The sequence below is a fragment of the Falco punctatus genome, assembly GCF_963210335.1.
Source record: "Falco punctatus genome assembly, chromosome: 7".
Lineage (NCBI taxonomy): Eukaryota > Metazoa > Chordata > Aves > Falconiformes > Falconidae > Falco > Falco punctatus.
Genome location: NC_137587.1, coordinates 14054926 through 14080331, shown reverse-complemented (window position 1 = coordinate 14080331; position 25406 = coordinate 14054926). Strand labels below are relative to the sequence as shown.

The 25406-nt window shown below is 38.3% G+C and overlaps 1 protein-coding gene across 6 annotated transcripts in view; it reads right to left on the bottom strand.

Moving 5' to 3' along the window:
• PRKD1 (protein kinase D1) overlaps positions 1-25199 on the bottom strand; it is a 140678-nt gene extending 115479 nt beyond the window's left edge. For all 6 annotated transcript variants that reach the window (XM_080396288.1, XM_080396290.1, XM_080396289.1 and 3 more), the window contains exon 1: positions 24885-25199. In XM_080396288.1, the coding sequence (XP_080252414.1) occupies positions 24885-25067 (183 nt within the window). In that variant the 5' untranslated portion in view covers positions 25068-25199. The remainder of the gene's footprint in view (positions 1-24884) is intronic.
• Positions 25200-25406: the final 207 nt, after the last annotated feature.

The following is a 25406-nucleotide window of genomic DNA, read 5'->3' as shown; positions in this document are numbered from 1 at the left end:
ATCTCATCCTCAGGTTAAAAAAAATGATACTTTTGTAAATATTTTTTAAAAAGATGGCTAGACTTCTTCATGCTTGATTTCACACAGTAAATTCCACTGTGTTCTTGTTTCCTAGGTTTCCCTCAAAAAAAAAACCCCAAAACCTCACTCATCAGATGCTGGGGACAGGCTCTGAAATTTTGTTTCTTGCAATGGTTGTCTCTGGCAGCTACACTAGAACATGCGCTGACTAGTAAGAATTTACTCTTGTGTTACTTGTGTCTCCTAAAACTAACCGTTTAAGTACTTCTACTGCTCTGAAAGAACTGTTGGGCTTCCATGAAAAGAATCCTAAAGGTAAAAGAAGAAAAAAACATCAGGTTCCCCAGGAAACAGATTCCTTTTGTGGATACACAATCTGAAGTGCCCTCAAGTGCTGGCTGATGTTCAGAGATATGCAAGAGGCATGCATGTGCAAACACACCATACAGCTGATGGAAAACCAAATCGAGAACAGCCTAATGCTGGAAGCGTGTGACAAATTAGAAGTTCACAAACAACTATTTCTCCAGGCTGGGAGATCAAATCTAAATGACCACTTCCATCCGGTCTCAAGTATTTATTTTATTGTTGCTTAACTTATTTTAAGGAATGCAGGAGATTATCCACATCCTGACAGAAATGTAGAAAATCTGTGCCAGTTACAGAGAGCACTTAGTTACTTGTTTATGATCAGTAAAAGAATTGTTCTAAAAATAATTATATTCTTAAGATGTACAAGTCAAACCACAGCAAAGCTTCATAGCTTCAAACTCAAATGAAGGTAGAGTGTAGCATTCTCTAAATCAATTTAAACAAGATTTGTTCTCCTTGGAAAAATGCAGTCCAAGTAAATTCTGAACTAAAGTTGTGGGCAGCATTTTCTTGCGTGTTTTTTTAGTGTACTATTTCTGAGTTTAATTATACCTTGTACATTCCATGAAACTTAATATTTATGCTTGTCTATGGGAGTAAATTTCATCCTCTTAACAAAAAAGGGTTGTGAATGAAAATGTAACTGATAATCCTTTGTTATGCTCCTCAGCTTGAGTTTTAACAGGTTTCTTGACCTAAGCTGATCTAGTAAACTGAATCTTTAATTTTGTTGCAGAATCCTTCTTCTGCGGTCCCTTCTTCATGAAGACTAAAATGCAGACAAAATAATATGCTCTAAAACTCTACATCTAAACTAGACCTGTATTTCTGTAGTTTAAAAAAAATTCCCCTGTTCTCAGTTGTAAAAATACATATTCCCCAAATATAAATACATCCCCAGCTATTTGTTCCCCATAGAGCTCCCTACTTTTTCCTGTAAGTTACCTATTCCAATTGTATCAGTCACCACTTACTCAACTGACTGATTTCTCCTTTCATGGTAACACAGCTTCTGCTTCACTATTACCCCAAGAAGGTCACGCAAATTGTAATTTTTTTTTTTTTTTAATTGGAGAGGGGGGAAAAATGGGTGCAATCAGAAATGATTAGAACCCTAGTTCAGATTCCCTCCACATTTCAAGAGACAAAGAAAGACCAAATTAGGTTTAGTGTATGATGAGCAAAAGCACACCCCTTCAGCTGCAGCTCCTTTTCACAGGCATTCATGCATACTAATATCATAAAAACAAAATGCTAGAGTTGAAGACAACTTCAGAGTATCTTTTTTTTGTTCAAAAGATTTACCATTATAAGTGCAAATAACATGAAAAACAGTCTTAAATTTACATTTTACTGCTGTATCATAAGGTGTCCGGTATACTGAAACCTGAATTAATTTGTCCTATTAAAGCATGGCAATTTTCTGCGCATTTTTAGACACGCCAATCAGTTTAGATCAGAAGATTCTGGAAAACCATTCCAGCTTGTTGCTTTCAGCCAGAATGGTTTTCCAACCTTTGAACAAGCAACTCAAAAATATTAAAAATTTCTTAGTTTTCAATTGAAATATAGTATCTTTTCCAATGAGCAGTATCTCTATGCCCACTGCTTTACTGCTAAACTTAACCCAAGAAGCCTTACTCATCTTTGAGACTTCATAAATTGTTAAGCAAATAATCACAGCTGCACTTTTCTGAATCTTGTCCGATAGGAAAAAGGAGACCACTTCAAGTACTGAGACACACATTTGACAATTTTAGGATGCAGATGTCAAGCTGTCTGAATAGGCACTGTTCAACAACCATTCTGTTTACTTAATAGTTCCTACAGAGAATATTATTGATGGATTAAAAGTTGTCACTCAAACATCTTCATGTAGTCCTGAAATTCACAGGGTTCATAAAACTGATTTACACTTTTTGAATTTGGAGAGGAAATATAACCTTTTAATTTATACATATATAAGGATGGATTTCAGTTGATAAGTTCTAATTACACTCAGCTATTAAAGAAAAAAAAAAAAAAAAAAAAAAGACCTCTTTATAGAGTTCGTACAAATTACCACCACAAAAATATGAAAAAAAAAGCAACATATTTTGATGTTTGGAGAATATGCAGAAAGTTCTGCCAAAGCTTAGTGGAAACACTCTATACGGTACAGACATCCTTCAGGGAAAATACAACTGATTCCACATAATCCAGACAATAATCAACTGTTTCAGATGATCCATAACTTCACTCAAATCCATAATGTAAAATGAAGCAGCAGAAACGCATGTGGATAAATATAACATTTGTAATCTTCATCTTTTTTTTATTTTTTCAGACTCTTTCCTTGGTCAGCTAGGTATGAAATATGGGGGTGGGTGGGGTGTTTTTCTTAAGAAAAGGGGTCAGGAAGGCCATCATGACACTTTAAAAAAACTGTAACATATTCAGTAGTAAAAATAATGCAAGGTGAACTACTCATTTATTTCCTACCATAGCAATCTGGTGCTTGCCAGTAAGAAAGGCAAACATATACGTAACTTTAAAATCTTTAAGTGGGACCAAAAAGAGCAGAAAATGATAAATTTACATAACTTTAAATTCAAATAATGAATTTCAAAGTGTTCATAAAGACATTTTTGAATATTCTAACATAACTATACTCCAGATGCCTTTAGATGTATGAGTCACATTTACTTCACTTGTAGCAATCCATTTTAAAAATGGGTTGGAGAACAACTTGAGGAGCTGTAGGAACTTTTAATAAAATATAGCATGTACACATTTCTAAGCCTTATGCTTTTTTACATACTATTAATTTACATGTTTGAATATTTTTCTCCTCTCTGGATAAAATGATTACATGCAGCTCACTCTCTCATTCCCCAGAAACAGTCTGATTAATTTTTAAAGCACCATTTTATCATTAGTTATGGATTTGACAGAAGCAAAGACAGCTGAGGCACATTAATGTAGTTTCAGCAAGCTGTGGGTGGAAGATAAACAGAGTCTGAAACTCTGGGCCACAAGCAAGTCTGCACACACGGAAACAGAAATGTGAAAATACATACAGGTAAAGTGGTGGAAAGAGATATTTACTTTTTAACTTTTTTTCCTGACAGAAGAGAACAAAAATCCACAAAAGACAAATAATCTTTTCCAAATCATATTCTTGTTTCTACAGCTGCTACCTGAAATTCGTCTTTGTAGCAATAGTGGCTCGCTTACCTGGCTCTACCACAAACTGGCACATAATTGAAGACATAGACCACATATATATTCCATGAAGAATATATGTGCCACGCTTGGTTGTTTTTTTTTAATAAAAATTCAACCAAGAAATCCAAACCCTCTTTTTCCCCCTGAAGATTTACTTCCGCAAATGTATTTGAGGCTTTCTGTTTCCTTGTATTTAACAAACATTACTAATTGACCATTAGCTAAAAAACCAGACAATGGTGGCCCATATGCTCTTCACTTTTAGTAACACAGATAGTCAGGGAAGTCTCCCAATGACCATTTATCTTTCTCCATGCAATTGCTGCCCAGAGCTTTCCTGGGCTGAATGCACCAGACCTCATTTGCACCTGAAGCCCCGGAACTGGCTAGTACTTACACACCACGCAGGAATCCTTGACATCACACATAACCAAAACTTAGCAAACATCAGGCTGTAGATATCAAATACACTAGCGGGGGCAGGGGGGAAAGTAGAAGTCTGTAACAACTGAAAACGTTGCCTAGAACATTTACACAAAGACGAGAGACCAGAGAAGGAACATCAAGTGTAGAACAGTCTTCTAATTTTTCAGGAAATGTTTTACCTGTGTTTCTGCAATCTTAACTTGAGCTCAACTTGAAGAAATTACACAACTTTAACTGTAGAACAGAACGCTTTCCTTAATGTTTATATAACTCAGCACTATCAAAGTAGATTGTTCGTACTTTTAAGTGACATTTAATGGATGTTGTGCCTCTCTGCTACTCTTCCTTGCACATTATATCTTTAGTAAATCACTAAATCAAATCTTCAGTAAATCACATCCCCAGGTATGTATCTGCAAACACTGTTAATAAAATTCAGAATTGTTTCTGCCAGCATAAGTAAGGAAAACTCTATCAGAAAATTGATTCTCCGATGTAACCATTAAAATCACTAATGTTTACTGAATTGCAACCACAGGTAGAAGACATTGCTTTCAGCTAAGTTTCTTTTTTTAAACAAATAAAGTTATTGAGAGTCAAGACTACACGCTGAATATTTACTGTATTAATTTATTTTTTGGATGCTTTATTAACTTGAGAGATTACTCTTTCTATACCTCCATTGGTACAAATTAATTTAAAAATTATATTTTCAAATACTTCAGGTATCATAGGAAAGCTCAAAAACTCTATCAAAACATGAACAAGTTATTTTTAATCTTTGCATCAGTGTATTATTCATAAAGCCAGTCCTATAAGCTGAGTAAATATGCAGTGTTGCGTACAACAGCAGCATGGTCCCTCAGCAGCATGGCCCAGAATTCTTTTGTGGACAATTCTCTTTGACAGGATTTAGCAAAGGTTTGTAAGCTTTGCATAAATCACAGCACAAGCAGAGAAGCAAGTGCCAGTCCAAACGTATTTGATCCCATAATAATAAATCAAATCAGTCTATCAAACTTGTAGACACCTCTCCCAAATCAGTCACTGAAACACTCCAGAAACTCTCAGGACAGGAGTTCAGGCAAAATGGCTAAGTTTCCAGGAATCTGACTGCACTTCAACAGTTGAAACACTCCACTAGGATGACAGAAACCAAAGTTTGACTCCTGTTGCTTGCCTTATTTCACAGAATCACAGAACAGTGGAGGTTGGAAGGGACCTCCAGAGGTCATCTAACCCAAACCCCCTGCTCAAGCAGGGCCACCTGGAGCCAGCTGCCCAGGACCATGTCCAGGCGGCTTCTGAGTATCTCCAAGCATGGAGGCTCCACAAACTCACTGGGCGACCCGTACCAGTGCTCGGTCACCCTTGCGGTACAGAAAGTGCTTCCTGATGTTCACACAGAACCTCCTGTGCCTCAGTTCGTGCCCACCACCTCTCGACCTGACACTGGGCACCACTGAGAAGAGCCTGGCTCTGACTTCTTTGCACCCTCCCTTCGGATTTTTGTGCACACGGAGATCCCCCCTGAGCCTTCTTTTCTCCAGGCTAAAGAGTCCCAGCTCTCTCAGCCTTGCCTCACAGGACAGAAGCTCTGGTCCCTTGATCACCATTGCGGCCCTTCACTGAGCTCCCTCCAGTATGTCCATGTACCTCTGTACTGGGGAGCCCAGCACTGGACACAGCACTCCCGGTGTGGCCTCACCAGCACAGAGCAGAGGGGAAGGATCGATCGCCTCCCTCCACCTGCCGCAAGGCTTTGTCTAGTGCGGCCCAGGGTACCAGGGGCCTTCTCTGTGGCAAGGGCACATTGCTGGCTCATTTGTCTAAAAAAAAAAAATAAAGTAGTGAGGCGGTAGATTAAACACACAGAAACATGTACAAACCCCTAAGAAACAGGATAGAGAGATGGCTACTCATAGTAACGCTACCGGAGGAAAACAACTTGGAGGTGTCACAAAACAGCTTAATACACGAAGTACGGAGAATAAACATGAGGACGTGGATGTTCTAATGCATAACTGAGACTTAATTAGATTGTGATATGGCTCACATGACTCAAACACGAGCCGTATCAGTCTTCTGAACAACCAGCAGACTAATTCAAAGCACTGAACTTAATTTCTTAGGGATCTGTGAGAAAAGTACCACAGGACACAAGACACACACACATCCAGGTTAGCAGCTTGGTCTGCTGAAGGGATTCCTTCAGGTGCAAATACACCTTGCATCGACTCCTGGAGTTACACAGTACATACTGAAACACATCACTGGTGCATTCAGCACAGTTTCCCCTCCAGCGGAACCAAAGCTAAGTCCTGCACAGGAACACCGCACACGCAAGGCAGACAAAAGGTACCTACTATACCAGAAAGAATCTTCTCAAAGCTCCCAGAGCGATATGCTCCCTGCGCACACACACAGATCTGTACAGAAGTCTGCTCTGCATCACTCAGACATGTGGTACATACCTCAGGCCAACACTTGGTGCAAATTTCCCACAGGTGACAAATGCCCAACGTCAACATATGCTCCTAGACATGTAATAGACCGCACAAATAAAATCCTGTCCTTTCTCTTTCATTTTAGTTGTCACTAAGGCACCATATTGTCCCTCAAGTTCTTGGAATGCATTGGTATACATTATTAGAAGGTGAAGAAAGCAGTAAGAGGCTCTTCAAATTCTGAATACAACCAATACAAAGAAAGTGACCAAGAATGAGAAAGTGAAAAGCACTTTCCAAAGAGCAACTACAGCATGAGAGAGTTCACTTTCCTCAGAGAGGACAGGAACAAGAATCAAAGTGCTGGCCTTGCAGTCCTCAATAATCTCAGAGTTGAGAAAAGGCTAAGGAAGAACCCAAATCTGCAGTTGCATTAAAAAATTAACCAGGCTGAATAAAAACCTAGTAAGTGTACTGAACCAGGCAAATCACATGGCTTTGATTGACTTCAAACATTAAAAAGAAGATATTTCAGAAAGTGGAAACTTAGTTTAATTAAGAAGGTTGACTACAAAACAACACTATAATAAACATTTAAGGCCGGGCCAAAAAGAGGCACAAGAGACTGCATGAGTAAAAAGTATCAGCAGCAGCAAGTACTAATTTGACTACAGTTGAGGTTTGCCTGCTACTCTGGAGAAATCGGTGATATCAACAAGGCTAAATTTTTGAAAGTTATTCTTCATCAAGTTTCATTAAAAACATCACCGGAACAAAGCTTACTTACCCAGGAGAAAAAGAAATCACACAAAGTAGATGTTCTCAAAAAAGGACAACTGAGGAACTTCATCTAGCATTTTATAAAACAATTCAAAGCAGTTGCAGTACCCTTGAATGTTTGTGGATGAATGCAGTAAGGTAGGACTTAATGCAAGTCCATTAGATATAAAAATCAACAGAAAAGAGAAGAATCTGGGAATTACAGACTGGTCAGCTTTCATACTAAATGTACTGGCTCTTAACTATCAGATTACTTATATGAACATGGAAGACAGGAGTTTGGTAGCAAACAACCTCCACATCCAGTAAGAAGAAATTATTACAATCCAAATTATCTTCTCTGACAGGATAAAGTCAGCTGTAGAGTTCAAGGGGAAGCAGCAGAAGTCATGTATTTGCTCGTCTTTATGCAGTATTTCTCACCTCATTCAAGATGTTTTAGAGAGTATTGCCATCATGTTGCTTGATTTCTCTGAAAAGTCACACTAACTTTAAAAAAAAATATGTAAAAGTCATCTTTAAGAGCCTAAATTTTCATGTCTTGTTAACAACATAAGTGGTTTATATTATATTATATCAATGACCATTCAGGTAAAAGAAGATGTCCAGTGTATGCTTCAGGCCACATTTTTGTTATTATATGGATTCCAAACAAAAATAAATGTACACAGATAACTGACAGCTGTTTTTCACTATGTGCTGTTCATTTTTTTTCTCCAGGTTTCTCAACCCAAGACACTGCACAACAGTCTTCAGTACTTACTTTCTAGAGAAACATTTACTTGCAGAATTTTTCCTTTACCTATTCATTGTTGTGGGATTTTAAAAAAGCACAAGTTGTCACTGTGTCTTGACATGAAACGGCAAGAACAGAAATTGGACCTTTCTTTATGAATATTCTTTTGCCTGAAGAAGTGTTGTATAAAATATTGTATGGTTACATTTTCTGTACGACAGCCCTGTATCTGCCTATATTTTCATTACCAAAATTCTCGTGTTCCAAGCAGTAAAAGAAAGTTAATTCCAGAATAGAACTTGGCAAAAAAATATTCTGGTTTAAAAATTATATTTCAAAAGTAGTTCCATTCATTTCCTAGAAAAAAATATAGAAGAATCCACCTAGTTAATGTTTACAAATCTGACAGTTGTCTTACAAATTTCAGTATGCCTAGCAGGGTTTTTTGCACAATATCTGTAGTAGTCCATATGTATAATGCAAACGCATAAATATTTGTACAGACTTGTTCTCATATATAAATAACACCACAGAAAATAAAAAACTCTGTTTACTACACAAAATAAGAGAATTACAAATGAGAAGTAGGAGTACTCTCTTCTTCTGTAATTATGCTATGCACACAGTATATTCTAAAATTAACACATTTTTACTTACTATCATTATACTTTACCAAAATAATGCTAATAAAAAGCTCCTATCAGAAAAGTGTAAAGACATACTTTAAAGTGAGTTGTAATCCAATCTAACCATGGTTTTCTGGAACAGGTGAGGTTGTATATATATATGCATGTAGGAAGAAAGAATTATTATGAAGCATCTTTGAGGTATCATAGACATGTATTTGCTGAAAACTCTTGTTTAGATGCACATCTATCTCTTGTATGGTGTCTCCATTCAAATTTGCTATTATGAATCTCAAAGACAACAGTACTTTGTAGCAGGGTTTTAAGGGTGTCTACTCTTTTGAGGCTTTGTTTTGGGGGGTTTCTTTGCTTTTTTTTTTTTTTTTTAAAAAAAAGAACGCCCCCCCCCCCCCCCCAAATCTGTGTTCTGTCTAAAACTGCATATTGGAACAATACCAAAAGATGCCAACACATCAATTTGTTGTGAGAAAGGGCAAGAAAATTGATCTTGATCACATAAGAAAAATGTCAGTTAGGATCTGCCTGTCCCATAAGAGTATAGCCCAGATACTGAGATGCTAAGAGAGACAATGCAATGAAAGACGTTTAGAATAATCAACTAATTTAGGAAAGCTCATTAATATTCGATCAATATTTAAGATTTTACATATAACCAGGGAACCCACACACAGCCCTTTTAATCTTGTCTGCTGAGGCAAATTAGAAGGCAAAAGAGAACCTAAGGATGCACAGTGATTTGCATCCATTTAACCTAGTATCAATAAAGCTTGATTTCCAACGCATTTGTCTCACAATTGTTTGTAAATTCTGATGTAAAATTTTCTATACTTAAGCCAGCTGAAATGTCTGTCTCCCAGATGAATTCCCTGCAACCTAGTCAGCCTGAGCTCCAAGGCAGCCTACCTTCAGTCCGGTTACTTGGCTCCTTGTTCTACCCAGATGTTGGTGTTTTTGCAAAAGAACCAAATTCTCTTTGACATTTCTGGTCTTCCATCAAATGTAATTGAACCCAGCCAAAAGGAAAAAAAAAAAAAAAGGGCGGGGGGGGGGGGAGGGAGGGGGAGGGTGCAGAGATGACAGAAGAATGAACATATAGAGTCTTAGCCTTTTAAAACCAAGACCTAGTTTCTATCAATACTGTCCACTCCATCCACCAGTCATTTGTTCCCACTCTCCCTCTGACCTTTCAGAGCAGCTGTGCAGTAAATTGGATCAGATAACTGATAGAAGAAAACTGAAATACATGCCTAAGTACTACATACATAATACTCAGTTCAAAAGAAAAACTAAGTGTTCTAGAAACCCAAATATTTACACACTGAGCAATTATTCTAATCACTATTATATGAAATAATGAGAAACTCAATTATGCATGAGTTGGATGAAAAGATTGTCCAGATTAATCTCCATCTATAGTTAAACAGAAACTCTGACTTACTGAACTGAAAAGACTTTGCTGTCAAATTTTTTAATACCAAAAAAAATTGTAAGCAGTACAGAACAGTAAAGTACCTCAGGGAATGGAACTATCTTTACAAATAACAGAGGATTATAATTTCTCTTTTTTAACTTTTTTCCTATTTATCTATCTTCATAGGAAACCCAAGTATGAAGATACAAATAACCATTTCAATTCTAGCTTTTCCATGGAGGTTTAAAAGACTATCTAAAAAAAAAAAAAAAAAAGGAAATCCATAGATTATTTTAAAAAATATAAATCCATAAAATACCATAGAAAACTAGTGTTTTCCTTCCAAAAGAAAATGAAAGATTAAATGGCAAAATAAAGCACACAAGGGAAACTTCAACTGTTTGCAACTTGATGGAAATTCAATATAAAATAAACGAAACAGATTCCAGTATAAATCTGTAACCCATAGCCCCCAATATTACCACCTAAGAAATTGCAAGAGTAAATTTAGAATATTCTATTGCACAAAACTACATACTGCTACGCAGAAGATGTAAATTTTACTTAATAATGGATAGAACTTTCTTTTTTTCTCTCTCAGTTTTTATCCCTTGTGGCTGCAGAATCATTCAGGTTGGAAGAGACCTTGGGAGGTTGTCCAATCTGCTGCTTAAAGCAGGGTCAACACCAAATTCAGATGAATTGGCTCTAAACTAGAAAAACTAAAAGGTGCATGGGTCCCAAAAGCTGAGTGAACCTCAACATTAGGACTTTACAGCAGCATCTTTCTGATGGCTATGACAACCATATGCCCCCCTTCTGATAATAGTGGGCTCCTAAAAATAGTTTTCCAGTGAGATTTTAACTGCTCTGTGTACTTCCTCACTTACATATCAGCTGAAGTCACAAGAAATGTGAACCTGCAACAAAAAGGGTTTGGCTACTTTGTCTTGTTTCACTGGCAATGTGATAGCATCACAAATCATCATTTCTACACTTCTTTCCCCTATCCTGCTCACTTAGGGGATGACATAGCAAACTCCTTGTTCCAATGAGCAAAACAACCTGTGGGGTATAAGGTCTTCAATAATATATTACCTATCATAAGCTTCAAAACAGAGTGTTTCGCTGAACAAGGATCAAGAAGAAGAGAGGTCACCCACCCTTATCAGGCTGATGTTTCTGTATTTTTCACTAAAAAAATTCAGTGACGTTTTACTCTGATAATATGAGAGCTATTTCTGGCTCTTTTAAAACCAGAAATCTATAAAAATTTCCAGGGCACCAACAGCTGAAGATTACTCTGGGGAAAAAAATCCTTAAAATTAGGAATTAATTTGAAGGAATTTTGTTTAACAAAGAGAAAATAATAAAGGCGGAAAAAATCTTATTTTTCCTATACAAAAAGTAAAATTTGATGTGCTAAAATGTTTCCAAAATATAAAAGTTGCATGAAAGCACCTTGATTTTTCCTGCAAACTGACATAATTTCATGCTGAGAAACACTTGAAACACAAATTTTTACATCCATATTCTGATACAACCAATACAACCACAAAAAGTTTCAAAACCATCTAGTAATACTGTCATTTCAAAGGCTGTATACATAAAAGAATTTATGAGTACAAGAAATTATTTATCTTTTCTCTTCTTGAAAGGGGTAAGATATATTTTGTTGACATTTACTTTCCATTGACATTTTAGTTACATTTTTCTATCTTACAAAAACAATGCATTTAAAAAAAAAAAAAAAAAGAAAGAGTAGTTCCTTCCACAGTGTTTCTCTATCTGTGGAAATTACTGAAGAAGAATATCAAGAAATTACAAAGCAGAAAAATTTAACCATGTATGAAGGGCAACTTCTTTGTACCAGAAGAAACTATAATAAATACAGACTCAACTGTAGAATTAGCACACAAAATATGAGTATCTGACCCAAGAATTCATTCAGAGATTCCTAGCAAGACTTTCATGGTCAAAAACATACCTAGAAGCATATTTTATACTCCATACAAATTTCTCACACAATTTAAAACCAATCCTCAATACATGTTGTCATTAATACTACTATAATTATTGTAATCCTTTTTAATCATTATTTGCAATTAGCAAGCATCTATATACTAATAATCATAATATCCTAACATTTTAGAAACATTCTAAGGATACATTATATAAAAATTCATCAATATTTCTGGTTGTATACATACATCTTTGTACTGTAAATTCTATGATTCATTAAGAATTTCATATGTAGAAGTTTGTAAGTGATTTTTTAAAATATTTTACAAAAAGTAAGCAATTCTGTTAAGATTAATTGGTCAAAATCCTGTCTTATTCATATTTAGTCCTCCTCAGTATCAATATGCCATTCAGAAAGGGAAACTAACATGTTAGGGAAGAAAGCGACTTCTTCAGTGGCATGCATGGCCAGCAGGAGTCAGAGAAATACCCAAATACACATTTCCCTGATTCTTTATTTGCTGTATAATATAATAACAAAGTTTGTAAAGCCAGTAGGGAGGTGCCTTTCAATACTGCTGAAGATGCAAACTTCAAAGTGTCGATACTAGTGTTTATGTTTATAATGCTAATACAAAGGATTATTTCCTCAATACAGGCAAAATAATGTGTCTGTAAAGAAAGCAAAAAGTTCTCTCATGCTACATTCATAAATTCTTTATATGTGTAAAGAAAGAACAAAAAATACAGATGATTCTACTGTAAAGCTTCACATATTTCCAAACTGTTGCATAGCTGGTTGATCACCTAATTCATGAGAATCTGAATGCAAACTTCGGAATCAAATAATAGCATCTGTCATGGATTAGAAGAAATGGAATAGCCATTAATCTTCATAAATATATTTGTAATGATCATAAAGTTCAGTCTCAATTATATTTTTTTTTAACTCGTCCTATTGTTTATCTGTACTCAGGTAAGCATCACATCAGCATGGCAAGCGATATTCGATTTTGATCGAAACATGTTGGGAAAAGAAGGGGGTAACAAACCACACTAGGGCAAGATTTTTATGCACTCCTATTCAAGAGATGGAAACCAAGCTTTGGCTTGCCCTTTGTGCAGCCTCTCTCTTGCTAGATAATAATTGTTGTTGTTTTCAGAACCTCCATCTTGACTGCTGAATAGAGGGGAAAATGGTAACATTATTACACAAAAAATTGATTTCTTAACAGAAAAAAATATGCTTCCTAAATTAAATGTGCACAATGCAACTTCACTCATCAGCAATGGATAAGTTCAGTATTTTAGGGAGACCCATGAAGGCTGGGGTGTTTTTTTTTTTTCCTTCAGATCTTTTCCTGAGGCATTTCCAAATATCTTCCAGCAACATTTTACATATCGATTACTTACCTCTCAAATAAGGAACCAGACATCTGCTGACTTTTAAAACTGACCATATGAAGTTTTTTCTTCTTAGGCCATCTTTGAATAAACAGGTCTGATTTTCATTGGCTTTAAAAGTTTAAAAATTCTTGTTTCATACAATTTTATCATTATTCTCTTACCTAGGTTATCTCCAAAAAAGTGAAACTTGCCAAACTGTCAGTAAAACTGCCACAAATTTGTTTTTCCCTTTGCAACATTAAGCACTTACTTCTGGGTAAACTGAGTTATTTAACAAAATTATGTAACCACAACATGAAACAGTAGCTTGAATGTTACCAAAACATTGTTAACATTCTTACATTTAAATATACAATTGCACGCACAGTACCTTACAATATGTTGAGAAAACAGCAGCCAAATTCTAGCTTGGACTGTATGCCCTGATTTTACTCAGCAGCTGTCTAGCAGTCCAGGTCAGATGCCTGAATTACACACTGCAGCCATTTGATAAGAGCCTGTTAAGCATGGGAAAAATGAGCAAAGGTGGTGGAGGAAGAAAAACAAGACTTAATACAACAAACACTTAACTTCAGCTTTGCTGCTGTCACCTTGCCCTTCCCTCTGTGCTCCAATAGCAAGGTGAGGGCTAAATAACACATCTTTTTTCCCCACAGAACATATCTAACACGCACATGTTCTCCTTCCAAAGACAGATAAATCAAGCAAGTCCTCATCAGTTAATTTCTCAAGCAGTACATTATCTTCCTTGAGAAATTACACATTGTTCCACTTACAGCAATCTTTGCAGCAGATGGGTGTATCACTTCGTTTTATCATTCCTTCCTTTCATCTCTGCACAGACCAACTCTTCACCATTCCAGGAGGACAGATTACTCAGCAGGTCCCTCCTTGTGTGGTGGGACACAAAAAAAATGTGACACTATTTTTTTTTTTCCAAATTCATGAGATTTGAGGTCTTTATTTCATATTGAAAGGGCTGGTGGTTTTTACTATTTTTGCTAACCACGAGTTGCCATGAGGAACTTCTGTGCTATTGCCCACAACCTAAGAGATTTCTCATTGGGTTTTCTTTGAAGATACTGCTGATAAACTGCTGGTTTTAATGCTGAGATATCATTCCGTGTGGCTTAAGATGTGGTGTAATAACCAGCCGTCCAGTACACCTTGACTGCAAAGTACTGAAGGCAGCGCCTTCTTCCCTGTACAATATACCATATAACAAGGTTCTATTTTAACACAGGCTGCTTAATACCTATTAGGCATTAATACAACAAATGTACACGCATAAACAAAGATTCAAAGGCACTGTTAGAAATAGTGGTTTCCAGCTGTTTTCTACCTCCTCCTCAGTAGGTAAATTTAACTGTCAGCTATAACTTTTAATTTTTAAATACACAAATCGGAGACAAACAAGATGCTACAGATACAACACAAAGCATGAAGAAAAAAAACCACAGACTGATTAAAGCCATATATAGGTTGTCAGCTGCTGAACAAATTATAGCTGTGTCTGATAGGGGTATGCCATTACTTTAACTTGAATATTAGTTTGATTGACCATGATGAACTGCATACTGAGAATCACAGAAACACTGGAACCTCTGGAAGTTACCTAGTCTGACTACTCACTTATAGCAGGACTATGTCCAACACAAGGTTTTGTTTACCAAAGTCCAAAAAACAAAGGATAAAGTTTCCACCACCTTTCTGAATATCTGTTCCAGTACTGTGCTTCTTTCCAGGCAAAGAAGTTTTTTTCCTAATATCCAACCTGAATCTCTTTCAAACTATAATTTATAGTCCTTGCTCTTTGTTTCAACCTCTGTCACTAGCTAGAAAAGTTTAGCTTTATCACCTTTGTAATTCCTCCTGAAGTACTTACTTCACATCAAGAACAAATTCAACACCAGAATACAGCTCAGAACCTCCTTGGTTTTGTGACAGTTGCCAAATAAATCAAATAGACGGAAGAAAGAGGAGATTTACATTGAATGATCATTAAATCTAGATTAAGAACTGAAAGTCAAGACACTGGCATTTGTTTCTAGGCTTGAAAAGTGTGTCATGATCTCTGGTCAAGTTCACATGGCATGAAAACAAAAAAGCACAATCACAAACACAGTTTGAAGATGCACTAGAGATACGTTTCTAGATGTAGAGCACAAGTGCCCATTTCCCAAATTGTTTGACTTTACCATACTTTCTGCCTAACAATCTGTTAGCTGAACTTTTTCTGCTACAACTTACCAAGTTTCTTGTGACAAGAAGGCCAGCAGACATACTGTTATATGAGAAGGATAACATATAGACAGCAAAATTTAATTTACCTTGGGGAATTAGGATAAACACATAGTCAAGATTCAAAAGATACTCTCCCCTAATCTAATGTCCCCACCCCCACACAGACTCTTACCAGATTGTTTCAATTTTCACTCTACTTTTTCCTAATATTTTGTGTAGGACAGCCAACTCTTGGGGAAAAAAACAGTGAAAACTATGTGGGTTTGGAACTGGACAGACTCCTATTCACATTCTACATATTTTGCTGCATTCCTTTTTTTTTTTAGAAGTGGGTATAATAAATGTACCAGAACAAAAATTCACATATATTGCAAATATCTGAAAGGTTGTATTTTATGATTTCTTCATTATTTATTATTATATTTATGATTATTTCCCATTTTCCTAGATGTAGTTTATTTTGTATGGCAATACTAAATCCTCAGACTGATAAAATCAGCACTTACAACATTAGATAGCATAGTCAGCACATCTAGTCACATCATGTAAACAGACAGCAAAGCTGTAACGTAACCCTTTAAAGTTGATGTAGAGGGAGTTCGAACTACAGAGCAAAATGCAAAAAACATTACAGCTAGACTGAAAACAGTGTTGATAACTCACACTGTCCTCCTTATCAGTCAGGTTTCCTTCACCCACAGACCCTCATCTCATGTGTCAAAACTACAATTTAAAAAGTTTACATCACATAAACAACCCTTTGCGGCCTAAGGATCCTTAAGGCTTTCAGGACTCATTCAGTCTGAATGCAGACCCTAGCCTAGCACCCATAAGTTACCCTGGTGCTGCATAAATTCCATATGGTGCTGCAAAGAGGGAGGACCATGTTATATTTACCACGATGGTCCACATACATTAGTAATTTCTATTTTTATGTAAAAGGATTTCTCAGGTGGTTAAAAAAAAAGAGAAGGCAATATGGAAGTTACTGGGTTTAAGGATAAGCATCTCTCTCTCAGGCAAATTGCCTCATAGCCAGAATGTTGCTCCCAGTCCCAGCTGTGTCTTGTCTGCGCTTTTGCAACTGACAAGATGCTAACAAAAACTATTTCTAACACTTGAAAAAAAAAATGTATTTCTCAAGGTTGACTTCTTTTTTTTCATAACTTGAGGAGAGAAGAAACAGAACAAGCTTTCAAACTGCACAGGACATGTTTGGATACAGTTCTTTTGAAGCGTACAAGAGAAAGGTTTAGAGCTAGCAACCGTGCTCATGGTTTGCAGCTTCTCTTCATACACCTTGTGCTCAAAATTACATTGGAAAGACCTTTTTATGCCAGTCACTAATAAAAGCCTCTAAATGCCTCTTTCCCTCTCTTAGGGAACAGCCAAGATTCAGATTAGATGAAATGTGTTCATGTTACTTGTAAAAAAAAAGAATAAAATTCGGTATTTGATAAATTTTGATCAAAAAAACCAGCTATGTTCTAGCTTTAATGTCATAACACTGTTTCTGAGCTGGTTCTGACTGCAGAAGAGGCACACACAGCAGGTTATGGCTATGTAATAGACAATCACGGTATCAATGTACATGTTGCATGGTAGGAGAAGTGAAAGCTTACCTCTTGATCAAGTTTTTCTCAGGTGAAAAAGGAGACTTACAAACAACAAGCAAAAGGAAGTCACAAATACACAGAGGAAGTCAAAGTAAAAAAATCCAGTGTATATCACTGCCTGTGTCTAACTTTATGTCTATGCATACATATATCACTGTAATATGTCCACACTACTACCTCTACATTATAGGGTGATACGCTACACTGCCTTCCTAACCTTCACATGTTGTTCCAGCAGACAAAACTAGAAGAGCATTTAGAAGCAAAAATCCACTTCATGAAGTAGCTGACTTGAAGTGCATACTTCAAGGGTTTATACTTTAAAAGTTCGAAGACGACAGATACATACAAGTTATTTTAATCTTATACACGTTTTTTGAGTGACATCAAGTCTGTCATCATCTTAAACTGTTACATGGATAGAAATATTTAAAAGAAGAGTCCCAAAAAGCAAGAGATCATTTAGCAGTACTAAAAGTCTTGTATGAGGAAGAAGAAAGTTGAAAGCCTGTGAAAGAAATCTGGTTTGGTCGGCAAAATCCTGGACATTCACAGGGCCATCACAAGCCAGAAGGATGTAAACAAAGGTGATGGCTACGTAGGGCACTGAGAAGTTCATGCTGGGCATCCAAGCTTACCCCAGCGAGTGCCCCACCAGCCAAGCACAGAAAGGCATTGTTTCAGAAGCGTTCTCTCCCAAAGCTGTAAAGCACAATGAACGTAACCTGTATGGGAAGAAAATCACTGTCAAAGATAGGGGGAAAGATATCTCAATGAAATGGGGTTTTATTTTTTTTTTAATTCTCATATATGCCACGTTCTTTTGGAGTTAATGAGACACGACAACAACGTTAGGTAGCTTTTCTAGCAGAGCCTCTATGATCAACCCTGTATAAGAGACACAAGTCTGACACTGAAAAATGAAACAAATATTTTACTGGAACACACCCTACAACAGATTTCAAATCTGTCCCAAAACTGACAATTTGACATTTTGCAAGAAGCATATAGCATCTCCAGAAGACAATTTGAAAGAGAATCCTCCTCCAAGTGGCACGAGCCAAGTACAAGTAAATTGCTAGCACTGAGTAAAGACACATATACATTGTGTTGTATGAAGACCAATCAAGTATTTCTAGAGAATAGAACACCTACACTTTGCATAAACACTTGGGAGAAAGATTTTGTTTATATACTATATTGCACTTGTATAATTGAAGCCATATTACATAATGTCAACATAAACCTATCTGATGTCAATCAGAGGGCAAAGTCAACAAGTTAGTGATGGCCTGTACATTATACGGAAGTAATTTTAAACAACCTACAAAATACGCATGTGCTCATCACAGGTTGCTCGAGACAGACAACTCTTATTATCAATGTAATTAATTTGTCTTTATCAGTTGTAATTCTTAATTTCACATAGCTTTACCTCAAAAATTCCACAGATGTCCTGAAAATAATTGCTAGCATAGTCACTTAAAAATAAAACAAAAAAAACCCAACACAATACCAAGGGGAGGGAAAAAAAAATAAAAAGGCAAACATCCATTTGGCAAGTGTTTTTCATTGAAATAGTTTAATCTACAAAATATAGTAAAAATAAGAAACCAGAAGTAACAACAGGCAGACTTCGAGAACTGTGCTTGGTTCCTTACAGGTAACCAGAGTATAACACACATGGTACCCATACAGCCAGATTTTGTCAAACACAGGAAAAAAGAAAAATCTAGAGAAGAGCAGTTTTGGATGTGTGTGAGGGATTTCCAGAAATCACGGGAAAAAAACCTTTGGACAAAGTCTGCACAAATCCACACTGGGATTTGACACATACCAGGCTTTTCACACATAATCCACAGCACAGATCACCCTTTACAAGCAGTAAAATCACCACACTTTCAGGATGCAATGAGCTTTTTGTGTGTTCTCAGGTCACCCATGTGGTTTATGCCCAATAAGTTTTGTATCAGACAGATAAACCAGACCTCAGGTATTTCAAATTCACTGAGCATTTACGCATTTCTGTCTGGGAAATGTTGCAGCTTCATTAATAAATTCTATCCCTTCTCTGGCAATACAGCTGCATATTATCAGCAATGAGAAAAGCATCTCATACACTTATTCATCTACTTCTATAAAATCATTATGGAAATTATGTATTTCCTGGGGGAATCATCAGTAGAACTAACACAAGATCAACATATGACTCCTTTTGTAATGTCTTTAAAAATTTAAATGTCATCTGCTTTGGTTACAAGCCTGTCCTCTATCCAAAGCCCCATCTTACTTCTTATTTTATGAAAATTCATTCGATATCCCTCAATCTCTGTCAAGGCATTTCTCAAGTGCTATAGATAAGTTTGTGGCATTATATCCATTTTTCTCGTCTGGATCACTGACAGGATAGATTAACAAAGTTAGCACTTCTTTAAAATCCTACAGTTTCTTTAAATTCAGACTGACTCCCTTTCATCAAAGTTATGCCTTTCCTAGTGATTTCTCACACATTCTCCATAAGTAATTTTAACTAATATACAAACTGATGTTACATACATTGACTTACAGTTTCCAGGGTGGAGAATAATAAATGCAAAGTCAATAAAAGATTAAACAGTAAACACCAAAAGTCTCACTTGAGTTTGTAAGAGTGAGATTGTTAGAAAAGTACTTTCACTTTGCAATATGTTTATATGCATAAGGACAAGGCAGCTCACATTCCTCTAATGATATTTAACAACTTGGTGTTTTCACAACACAGGCAGAAGGAAGCGTTCAGTGCAAAGGCTCACTTTAGGAGAAAAAAAAAGCTCAATATTTTGTTACCAGCATACACCAATTGAAGACTCCGTGAGAATGTAACTTTAACCAATAAATAGCAAATCCGTACTAACTTTTCCAGAACATTTGAAGACTACAGCCAAAGATGTAGTGGATATACAAAATGCCTATGCCGGTGTGTTTGACTGAAGGTATATGAGCTTTGGTCAGCAATGTAACAACCTGTCACAGTTTCTCTGTTTACCCTGAGGCTGAAAATCTTTCTAGTATACTATTGACCCTGACTCCCTATCCCACTCCAAAGGAAATTATTTCATTACCACCAGGCTCTTGTTTATTTTTAGGAGTTTGTAAATTGCAGTGCGGCAAATACATCATCCATATAAACACACCTTGTATGTTCTCCATGGCCACTCAAAACCCCTGCAGAAAAGGTTTAGCATATCTTCTTGTCAACCTTTAGAAAAGCTCCTTTCTTCACTCAAAGCAAAAGTTTAAAGATTCCAGCCTGAGAAAACAAACCTAAGCTTATTTTATCTATTTAAGTTAGATTCCTCTTACCAAGGACAACCAGAAGCACAGGTGGATGCATACCTGCTCCTGAATACGTTTGGTTCCATTCTCAGGAATACTTTTAAAAGGCTTTTGGTTTCACTTCTGACAATTCTCTTAATTTGACACTGAAAACCTTACATAAAGATTAATCTGGGCACCATATTCCAGCTGCAGTATGCCACCTGAACTACCTTTTTGCTACTTTTTTGTCCCTTACCCTTCCTGAAATGGCCTACTTCCTGTTTATTACTTTTTTCCCCTCCTACTTTGAAATTTCAGAATTATGCAAACCAGTGAACCATCTATAACACTATTTTTATAAACCAGTCTGAACTACACATTGCCTACACAGATCAGAATTTGTTTCCTCTGTTTCAGATCAAACTATTTTTTTCTTGTATTTGTTGTCTATGTTTCCTATTCCTTGCAACTTCTCTGCCTTCAAATGCCGGAGGCCTAGCCAACATCTGATGTTAAGGCTGACCTAAGGGCTATTTTATAAAACCCACATTCTCAAGTCAAATAATGTTACATTATATATTTACTCAAGAACTTCAAGTTTTCAAAATTTGGCAATGCCACTACAGTAGCCCAACACATCGTATGTGAGGTATAACGATTGCAAAGAATTTCAACAAACAGAAAATATAAATAATAACTAGTTTCCCCTTTGAATTAAAATTGTATGACTTTGTATAAAAAAAAAATCTTTAAAGATTCCTTCCTTCATCTTGCGCTAGTAAAAAGTCTTTGGCAACACAATGATTGCAGACAATTAAAATCAGGCCACGTCCTTACTCAGTGCACTTTTGCCCTGAAGAAGTGGGTCTCGTGTCTGCAGCTAACCCAAAATGGCCAATAACTCAAACTATTTCTCTTCAGAAAACAAGGACTGTATTTTACAATATCCTCCCACTGTTCCTGCAGGGGAGTCAGCCTAGAAGTCAGTGACACATTTTGCAGCTGATCCTCATTTCTTGTCAACCACATCATCATTTAAATGCTAAAATCCCATTTCAATTGAAGAAAAATGACCCCATGTGAACCAGTCTCAAGGTTTTCATGCCAATGGTTGTAAGAAAGACAAACAAAATACACAAATGCAAAGGAATCAAATTTCATTGTCTTCTAGGCAGTTAACAGATTTAAATGTTTTGGAATTTATGCCTGAAACTGGTACGTACCATTCCATCTTCAGAGCTGTTAAGATTTCCATAGAGTTATCTCAGGATGAAATTTCTGAAAGAACGCCTCTCATGGACAATGAAGAAAGACACACTTTTGCTCATTCAATTTTTTACATCATATACAGGCAGAATATTAATGTAATTACATTCTCTACCAAAATTAGAAAAATCTAACCTTTGCACTTCAGATGCTGTTTAAAGTCCACTAGTGTAAATATATGCAAATGTGTGTTTGTTTATATCTAAAGATAACCTTATAAAACTGTCATTGCCATGTATAAATTACATAATATGCACGTGCATGCACATATTTATTACTTATAACTAAAACCATATAAAGATATAGAAATAGTGGTTTTACACATACATACACACATGCACACCTAAATACATCTCTACACACACCCCCTTCATATTAACATTCTCAGGCCTAAATAACGGTCCACTCTGCACACTGTGAGCAGCTTAGTTCAACATAAATTTTGAATGCCACTAAATTAAGTTGGTGTATAAATCTCTGCACTATAAGGGTCACAAATATCTTGAGTCAGGTATAACCACATTACCGTGGAAGAGGCTCTCTATAAACAGATCATCTGACACCGATACTAAAGAGAATTCAGCACAATCCTAAAAATAAAGTTGTGTACAAGGGGACTGCTTTAATATTTAACAGCACGCCACAGAAACAGAGTTGATTTTAGCAGTCTAACATGACAGCCAAAGACAAAAACAAAATCACATATTCTCTTCCTTATATATTGCTTAAGCAATCCAAACCGCACAGAGACTTTGGGACAAAAATGTTACCTGGAAGGCCACTACTTTACAGACCCAAAGAAATTTGAAAATAGTGTGGTATTTCAATAAACAATACTTTCTACAGTATAGTCTCCTGCTTGAATGTGATAAGCGAGTACATCTTTCTCAAAAAAATCCAGGGTAAACTACGCTTCAAATTATTTCAGGAGAAGAGAAAAACACAAATCTGCAACACACAAAAAGTTAACTTGTTAACAGTTCTAGGTACTACACATAATGTCTTTGAAAAGCAGGTCTCTGCCAGTATGCTAGGTAACTTCGTATATGTAACCATCCTATCATGTTTAGTGAAATTGTTAGTGAAGTCACGTATACAAATATACTTGAAGGTTTAAGCCTAAAACAGAGATTCTGAGGACCAAATAACACAAATTAAACTACAGAGCAGAGGAGGTAGAGGCCACCACTTGATAAGGGAAAAAAAAAACAAAACAAAAAAACCCAAACAACCACAAGGTCTGTCTGTCTTCCCATTTTCCCTTTCAGCCACTTTCTTCTCAACAACAGCTTTGGGAAAGCAAAGCAGATATTTGGGCTTCGAGAAACTGACTAGAAGAAGGTTCCTTATTCAAGTGTGCTCTGCAGAGAAGCAGCTAAATGATACTTTTTTATGTAGTCAAGAAAATGCAACAAATTCAAGTGTTCAAAATTTTTATGTCAGTATTTAGTCACCTAAATCCAACTCTATAAGCACAAGCCAACAACGTACCATTGTCTAAAGAAAATGAGATGTGCTAGCAAATGAGGATTGGAGTCAAGTTTACAGTAAAACCCTGAAATGAATAAACTAATGAAGCACAAAAATATGCATGCAGCAATCTTAACACTTCCATTACTACTAGCACAATAATTTATGAATGGTGAAGTATTAAAAGTATTTAAGTTGTTTCTGACATGTATGTGACCAAGTTAACAAGCTCTGGCCTAGCTCTGAAAGCAGATAATGGTAATGCTAAAAAGAAGGGTACACCCTTCTTCAGAATCAATTAAAGCACGTAACCATTTCTTAAACTACAAAAAATACAAAATTTAGAAATGAACATGCATATTTGATACTTTTTTGAAAACTTCACTAGTTGCTCTTCAGAAAAAAAGGAAATTCTGCTATTTAGTGAAGTTCAGATTGATGGGCTCTACAAACTGACGTAAGGCAAAGCTCTCAACTTTGAAAATAAAAAAAAATATCCCTGCCTGAAATTATCTCCCTTCAGTAAAGACAGGGGGGAAGCCCAACTTTTCCCATCATAACCATCCTGAATATTTAATCTTTTTATTTATTCTTTGCAATCACGACGTAACTTTCACGTGGGTCTTCCACACCGCACACACCGGTAAGGCAGAACTTTATTTCAGCGTGCCACACGCTCGGTACCACACCGAAATGGGAGAAGGCAAGGGACGGCGCAGATTCAGGCGCCGGCGAGGTGGCTTCAGCGCCTGGCCCGACCCTGAGCAGTACCTGCGCCTGCCGATGCCCCCGCGGGCGGTGCCACCTCGTTCCCCGGGGTCAGCGCTGCAGCCGGCGGCGCCCCCCGCCCGGCGGCCGACCCACCGCCGCCCGCAGCAGCTGCCAGCGAGGGCTGACTCAGCCCCCCCCACCCCACCGCGGCCACCTGCCAGCTCCCGGGGCTGGCATCCAGCGCCAGCAGGTCCCTCTGCCCCCGGCGCGGCGCCCACCCCCGCGGCTGGCAGCGGCCCACGGCGGGCAGCGCCGCCGCCGCAGCGGTGCCCCCCGGCCCGGGCTGCCCGGCACGGCGGCAGGCGCGCCGCTGTGAATCCTGGGCTCTTGGGGCTGGTTTTTCCTTGTTGCTGTTTGCCTTTTTTTTTTTTTTTTTAAGTGGAAAGTTTCCTCTGCCAGCAGAGGCCGGGACAGCGCGCGGACTGCCCCAGGGCGCCGCGCTGCCATCGCAGCTGACAGGTTTTCTACCCGCCACCCCCCCCACCCCCCCCGCCGCCTTCCGCAGCATTAAAAAGCGGGCAGATAGATCCGGCTGGGGTTTGTTTTAAACAACAGTTATTAGCACAGCTAATTGCACCCACTGCCAAACAAAATAAGAGTCAAGCTGGCATGCGAGCATCCCGCATGGAGCCTCCTCGGCACCGGGGGAAGCGGGGGCGGGGGGGCGGCAGAGACACGGGGAACTTTCGATCGGTGTCGCCAGCCCCGGGAGGCCGAGGAGCGGAAAGTTCGCTGCCACCAACAGCGCTGCCGGCTGCGGCGGGCGGCGGCGGGAGAGGGCTCGACTCCGGGGGTCCTTCTTACCTTCTGGTCGACGATGGAGCAAGCCATTTCCCGGACGTGGGCGAGACTGAAGTCCCCCGAGGAGTCCTGCAGCAGCAGCACCGGCTCCCGGCTCAGCCCGATCTGGAGGTGGAAGGCGACGCCGCCGCCGGCAGCAGCCCCCGGCAGCGGGCTGGGCGGCCGGAGCAGCGGAGGGGCGCTCATTGAAAACTTCCCGCCGGAGCCGCCGCCGAAGCCGAGGGGTCGGGGACGCCGCAGGAGAGGCGGGCGCCGCGGCGGAAAGTTTGCGGCCGCCGCGGAGTAGCCGGACGAGTTCCCCCGCGAAGTTTCAGGGAAGTCGCACCGCGCTCCTCCCGGGTGAAAATGGCGAGGGGAGGGGGGGCGGCGGGCCGGGAGGATGCAGACAGGAAAAGGCGGTGAGAGAGACGCGAGGGGGGAGCCCGGCCCAGCGCGCCGAGGAGGTGCCGCCGCTCCGGCTGTTGGCGCTGTGCGCGGCGCGGGGGCGGGACGGGCCGCGCCCTCCGCCGGGACGGGCCCACCGCC